The 7,336-nt window shown below is 39.3% G+C and overlaps 1 protein-coding gene across 2 annotated transcripts; it reads right to left on the minus strand.

The window, feature by feature from the left end:
- Positions 1-257: 257 nt before the first annotated feature.
- Positions 258-1,605, minus strand: LOC144064832 (NAD(P)H dehydrogenase [quinone] 1-like). Of its 2 annotated transcripts, XM_077587668.1 has the most exons (6): positions 1,456-1,605; positions 1,214-1,387; positions 1,004-1,134; positions 818-931; positions 660-761; positions 258-601 (listed from the first exon to the last, which is right to left on the minus strand). In XM_077587668.1, the coding sequence occupies exons 1-6, from the start codon at positions 1,457-1,459 to the stop codon at positions 302-304; spliced, it is 825 nt and encodes a 274-aa protein (XP_077443794.1). In that variant the 5' UTR covers positions 1,460-1,605; the 3' UTR covers positions 258-301. The 2 variants fall into 2 exon arrangements, with proteins under 2 accessions (XP_077443794.1, XP_077443785.1); XM_077587659.1 differs by having other exon boundaries at positions 818-1,134.
- Positions 1,606-7,336: the final 5,731 nt, after the last annotated feature.

The raw sequence follows: 7,336 nt of genomic DNA on the forward strand, positions 1-7,336 counted from the left end.
AAAATAGTTTGAGGGTTGGATTGATTCCGACAGCTGAAGGCGTCGCTAGGAAATTCACGGACCACCACTGCTAGGAATACACCAGGGCCAGACACTTAGTCACTGCTGAAAAAGTGGAGATTGGGAGAAACCAGCATTTTAGGAAGAAAAGATCACAAGGAATTGACCAATCAGGTATGAGCATTTCATCCCTTTGCAGTTGACAGTAATCTTTAAAAAAAAAAAACAATTTAAAAAAAAAGGGAAAACACAAGATATTTGACAGTTGCACAAGAAGCAGTTGTGTTTTTATTTAATCAACTCAAACTCCAGCCTTCATCATATTGTTGGGTGGAACAGCTAGTCCCAAATGAACGCCCACAGTGAGGCCAAACTTCTCGGTAGACTGCTTCTGCTGGACCTCGGGCTTCAGCCGGAAACCCTTCTCCCCGTCAAAGTAGTCCATGGGCGTGAAGGTCAGGGGGGCCTCCTCCAGTAGACCTTCAAGGCGGGTGCGCCAGGCTAGGAGAAGGTTGGCGTTGGCCTCACGGGGGAGGTGAGCAGGAGCCCAGAAAATTTGAGGTGCCAGAACTTGGAAGCCACAGTAGTGCAGGATGCCATTCTATTGAAAATTCAGTCAGTTGATGTTCATATCACACACACCAGCCTGAGATCATTACCTGAAGTGGCCAGAGTGTGACATTCATGTCTCCATTGATGCCATTGGCACTAAACATGGACTCCTCAGATCCAGTCGTGAATGACAGTACAGCTTTCTTGTCCTGAAAAATAACTTTGAAATATCTGTCCTTTAGATTCCATGTGTTGGAAGACTTACCTTGAAGATACCCTGACCATAGCGTTTCTCATTGGAGAAAGCGTAGCCGAGAGTGAGCACACGGTCGATCCAACCCTTGAGGATGGCGGGCAGACTGAACCAGTACATGGGGAACTGAAAATTCCATAAATAAAAAAGGCAAGTGCTGTAGTAATGAACTAACCTGGCAAAAAAAACCTTTGTTACCTGGAAAATGATAAGGTCAGCCTCTGTTAGCTTTCGCTGCTCCTCTGTAATGTCAGCAGTCAGTTTTCCAGCCTCCCACGCCAATTTGGTCTCTTCAGCATAATGGAAATGTTGGGCATCCTTAACCTCACCTGTGCATAGTTAGATTGCATTCAAGTTTGTGGAAAAAAACAACTCAAAGACATTGATTTAACTGGGTAATCACATTACCCTGAATATCTTCGACAGTTGCGATAGCTTTGAACTTCATGGCATAGAGGTCGGACACTTTGACGTTGCAGCCTTTGGCAGTCAAAACATCGACAGCGGCGTCTTTTGCAGCAGCATTGAAAGAACCAGAGCTCTGGTGGGCATACACGATGAACACCTTCTTTCCTGCCAAAGCTAGAGAAAATAGGAAGCAAATTTATTCAACTCAAGATAACCAAATAGTCAATCTGAACACAACTTACCCATTTTTCCAAAGTCAGCTGCCTCAACAAACAGGGTGAAGGACAAAGCACTACTGTGGCAACCTACCCAAAGTCAAGGCTATTTATACTGGAAGAGCAATTGTCTTTCCAAGGTGCAGGAACGCCCCAATTATAGCAAAAGCCAATCAGATATTACCCAAAAAGCTTGAATGAAGAAACAGGTAGATGCACATTTACTCGGTCCACAATCTATTTAATGTTTGACCGACACTACATCCTTTTCCTTATGCAACTTTGCAATCAGAATATTGAATATAAAACAATAACATTTAAAAAAAGTTCATTTCCAGACAGCCTTTTGAAAAGAATACCCAAATCCCAAATAATGCCAACAGTTCGTCTCATCTATTCATTTCCAGGACCTGCCGTGTTAAGATGCACGGCATTCATTAGAACACAATTTAGCAGGCAATTAGCAGACGATCAATCCACGCAACCAGCCTTTACTTCCTGTAGTCAACATTTAGTCAAATAACACTGTTTGGGTAGATATAAATTAAAGTGGAAGTATTTTTACAATCCAGAATACATTGGTCAGCAGTACCATCATTTGAAATGAGTGACAGCCAGTTAATGTTGGATTAATTGCCTTTTTGCATTTTAATATTATATATATACTATATATATATATATATATATATATACACACATATAAATTCGTTTTAATTCTATTATTTAATTTAATTAAGTTCCCCTCACAACATTTTCACAACTAAGACTACCTTTTCTCTTTCTACTATTTTTGTTCCCATGCCACACCATTACATCACGCATTATTTTATTCACCCTTGCATTCATTGATAAAACCCTGTGCTTCAATCTATCCCAGGATAAGAACCACTGCCTTGTAACGTTATATAAAATTATTTTGTTTTCCTTCAGGTTTGCAGCAGCAAATAATTAAATTAAATTGTTATACAACAAAAGTTGTTTCGTGTAAAACAACAATTGGATTATGCAGATTTTCCATAGTCCGGATTACCCATTCACTTCACGCCTGTTCTTTTTCTGTCCATTATAAGAGGTTTACTAGACTTTTAATAGAAATGACCCTTAAACCAATGTGGCACATTTGCTTTCTCCAGACATTTCCTGCTGTTTCGTGAGTGTACACTTTTCAGTGCATCATAATCAGATTTAGAAAGAACAAAACGGCTTCCGAGGATGACTCAAAGATATGTCGCTCCTTTCAGGATCCGATGCATCATCCTTGAGGGAATTTTGTTGGGATGGCACTGTGGACAGTGTGATCATAACAACCCTTTTATACTTCTTTATGACTTAGTCAAAACTGTGGATTTTTGGCGCCTCTCATATCAGGTGTGAGGGACGCCATGTCAGGTCACATCGTACGGGCACATGTAAGATTTGCTTAGTGATGCTTCTACTAAGACTTTGGCCGACGTGATAACTATATATATATATACATATATATATGTATATATATGTTATATATATGTATATATATATGTATATATATATGTATATATATATATATATATATATATGTATATATATATATGTATATATATATATATATATATATATATATATATATATATATATATATATATATATATATATATATATATATATTTATATAGTTAGAGTTATCGCGTCAGCCTCACAACCCTGGGGTTCTGGGTTCAAATCCAGGTCACGGCCACCTGTCTGGAGTTTGCATGTTCTCGCCGGGCCTGCGTGGGTTTCCTCCGGGTACTCCGGTTTCCTCCCGCATTCCAAAAACATGCATGGTAGGCTGATTGAACCCTCTAAATTGCCCCTATGTATGGGTGTGAGTGTGCATGATTGTCCGTCTCCTCGTGCACTGCGATCGGCTGGTCACCGATTCAGGGTGTCCCTGCTGGGATTGGCTCCGCCCCCCCCGCGACCCTAATGAGGATAAAGCAGTTCAGAAGATGGGGTGATATATATATATATATATATATATATATATATATATATATATATATATATATATATATATATATATTTCACCGTGAAAATCATAATTAACACTGTATATCATACTTTAATATACAATAATAGTTTTTACAACATAAAGTCTGTATAGTAGTTATTGTGAGAGCCTAGCTGAGTTAGAGTGAAAATACATTACACCACTTTTTAAAAATGTGTTTCTTTATTTTTCAATTACTTATCTCATCTCATTTTCTGAACCGCTTTATCCTCATTAGGGTCGTGGGGGGTGCTGGAGCCTATCCCATCTGATTTCGGGCCAGGGGTGGGGGGCAACCCGAATTGGTGGGCAGCCAATCGCAGGGCATAAGGAGAAAAACAAACATTCACGCTCACACTCATACCTAGGGGCAATTTATAGTTTCCAACCAGCCATGTCTTTGGAATGTGGGAGGAAACCGGAGTACCCAGAGAAAGCCCACAGAGGCCCGTGGAGAACATGCAAACTCCACACAGGTGGACCGACCTGGACTCCCGCTGTGAGGCCGACGGGCTAACCACTGAGCCGCCAGACTGCCCTCATTTATTTATATATTTTTAAATAAAAAAAAACCTTTTTCATCGACCACAACATAGGGCAAGAATGTCCCAAAAATTAAACACAATATACTCTCTATAAATAATCTGTCTCTAATGAGTGGTTAGCACTTTGGCCTCGCAGTCCTGGAATAGAGGGTTTGATCCCAGGTGGGTCCACATTGTGTGCAGTTTGTATGTTCTCAGCAGTTTTTGGGTGGGTTTCCTCCGGGTATTCCGGTTTCCTCCCACATCTCAAAACACATGCTTCGTAGGCTGGTTGAACACTCTAAAATGCCCCTAGTTATGAGTATCAGCATGAATGGTTGTCCGTCTCCTTGTGCCCTGCGATTGGCTGGCCACCGATACAGGGTATCCCCCGCCTACTGCCCATAGTTTGCTGTGATAGGCTCCAGCACCCCCATGTATAAAATGAATTAATTTTGATTCAAACTCAAAAAAACATTTTTTCTGCTCTGATCTCAACAAAAGAGGAAGAGAAGAAAGTGTTCCAAAAGGCCTACTGCAGTACCTATAATATATAGTTAACATTTTAGTTGTATGTATACTCTAATGGACACTTGGTGAGTGAATGGTTTTGTTTTCCTGGGCAAAGATGGGATTTGAGTCTATTGTTATTGCCCAATTCTATTGAAACCATAGATCAAACATTGAAGCCACAATTTGCTGCCTCTAATTTGCTTTTTTTGTCCTTTCTGGCACTTCCCCCACTCCCACAAGCAGCAGTAATTATCTGACAGTGAACGGGGCCCCCAGGAATGCTGGACCATGAGCGAGTGGAGTGATTGGATCTTTCTTTCTTTCTTTTTGTGACTGGGACAAAATAGTTCATATTTACAATGAACCTGCTAGGTATTATGTGATGTATTGTTTTGTCTTATTTATTTTAAAAGGTGTGTTATTTATATACAATTTGATAAAATTGAAGTGTTTTTTAATAACATGACAAAACAAAAATTGGCAGACTGTAGTATTACATAGTGTATGAATATTCATTCATTTTCAACACCACGTATTCTTGTCGCAGGCCAATAATAAATAATCAGTAGCTACATCATCATGAAATAACAAAGCCATCTTTTCTTTCCTGGATTAATTCCTTCTAAACTAACCAGTGGCGGGCCGTGAATTTCAATCCGACGCCTTCAGTGCCATGTCTGAATCAATCCAACCCTAAAAAACTATTTTATGGCTATAAAACCTTTACTGCAGCTACAGCTGCGACACATATAAAAACGCATCAATAATAACCTCATACAATTGAAATATTATTTAGGAATATAGAAATCTGCAAACAAAGTCATTTCTTCTCTTCCTTCAGCCATTGTGGGTTGACGTAACCACTATTAAATCAACACAACAATATATTTGCTTGTGCAGCTCGCTCCAGATACAGTTTGGTAGCTTTTGGCTAGTCCACTCTATTACTAGCCAATCATAGTTGGTGAAAGCGATGACGTATCCCTACGCCTGTGAGAAGGCAATGACGTATCCCTACGCCTCCGAGAAGGCATTGGTTTCGCCAACTCAAAATCTGATTGGTTAAAGCAACAGTTTTATCGACGCTTGTTTTATGCAGCAGAGACTGCAGAATTGATTGTGAAGGCCTCAGATTTCTGGCAACAAATAATGGCTGAAATGTGATTGGTTAGATGCTTAAATATGAAAACACATACCTGGAAGCAGCATGACCAGGGGAAAAGCAATGAAAGGAAGCTGACAGACAATTTTGTATTATTTAATAAGTATTCATGGATAAATCACAATTAATATAGGTCTGTGATTCAGATATTATTTAGGCCAGCAGAGAAGGCCTTGCAGGCCGTCCACCACTGAAACTAACTGATGGTGTGTAAGGGTTCACTCACCCGACTTCAGTATGGGCAAGCATGGGATCGATTCACACTTGGTTTGGTATGATTGGGCGTGCAAATGGGTGTCTGTGAGCGGCGACCAGTCTGCCTTTCACCAAAGTTCGCTGGGATAGGCTAATTCCTTCTAAAAAACAGTTAATCACGAATCATATTTCTTGGGTTAATTCAGCTCCTTTATCTGCTAAAGGAGGAGTCCATTTATTTTTAAACTGATACTGCAGCCAATTTTGTGAAAAGAGGAGGCGTTTCTACTTTGTTGTTGTGCTATCTTAATCTTGTTAGCTGGGCTTTACCTCTATGTTACACAATTCCTCGAAAGTGAATCTTGGCAGAGGATGAACACTGATTCCATACCTTTTTTGACATTACTTAAAAAGGCACCATACTAGTAAGGATTATTATTCAAGCGCCATACCAGATTAAATTTATAAATGTATTGGTTTACATGAGCCGTTAGAATTTTTCAGGTTCATTCATTACTTTTTTGAATAATTGAATAATAGTTTGAATACTAATTATAAAGTAGTAGTGTTCAGTGTGTTGGCTTCACAGTTCTGGGGTCGAGGGTTCGATCCATAGTGGGTCTTCACAGTGTGGAGTTTGCATGTTTGAAGTCTTTCACCTCACTTATGTAGCTATAAAACATAACCTGGTTATTTGAGGATTCAAAAAGTGTAACAGTGTACCAATAGTCCTGTCTGCAATGATGAAGGTTATCCTGACTGGACTGAATACTAGCAACAGGATTATCCAGGCACTCGACCCTGCACACTAACCTAAATCTAATCTGACTCTCTCCTTATGCGCTGAGTGCTTTATAAAATCTAGTAGACACACAATTTTAACCTCCTAATACCCAAACTCTTGCAAGGCATGCATTTATATTTTCTCTTTGATATTTAGGCTAATTGGGACCTCATAAGTGTAAAAACAAATTATCTTTTTACATTATGTAGTTTCTGAGAAAAATTATATCCACATCATAAGTGGACGCCAGGCCCATGTAGTCCAAAATTTAACATTGTAGTGACAATCAAAAATGTGATGTCCACACGTGGACGCCAGGTTTTAGGAGGTTAATTCATACGTCATCTTCAGCACTGAAATCCATGTGTCATCTCTATTTCTAGAAAAAAAACATATCCAATAAATTGCTGTGATGAATTCTTATACAGTAAATATTACAGCTAGCATGGTTTGCTCCAAAAAATGCATAGAGGCTTATGGCATTGTCACACTAGTGCAAGCAACGCATAATTATCACCGACATGCCTATTTGTTGTTTATGTGTTGAGGGAGCGGTCTTCCTCCATTGGAAAATGTCAAGTCAACTTTACTGTTAAATTTGCTATACGTGAATGAAATATAGCATGAATAAAAATCAGTCATCTCAGACGTAGACCAAAGTGCAGAACATAGAATTAAATAAAACCAACAGACAATCAGATTGAGGATATCCTCTAAGTATT

Source organism: Stigmatopora argus, chromosome 2, assembly GCF_051989625.1.
Source record: "Stigmatopora argus isolate UIUO_Sarg chromosome 2, RoL_Sarg_1.0, whole genome shotgun sequence".
Taxonomy (NCBI): domain Eukaryota; kingdom Metazoa; phylum Chordata; class Actinopteri; order Syngnathiformes; family Syngnathidae; genus Stigmatopora; species Stigmatopora argus.

Bases quoted from the DNA above. Each gene is read 5' to 3' on its own strand.
- LOC144064832 (XM_077587659.1), bottom strand. The intron at 762-817 runs GTAAGTCTTCCA...GTTATTTTTCAG, and splicing joins ATGGTCAGGGTATCTTCAAG to GACAAGAAAGCTGTACTGTC. The intron at 602-659 runs GTAATGATCTCA...AATTTTCAATAG, and splicing joins TCACACTCTGGCCACTTCAG to AATGGCATCCTGCACTACTG.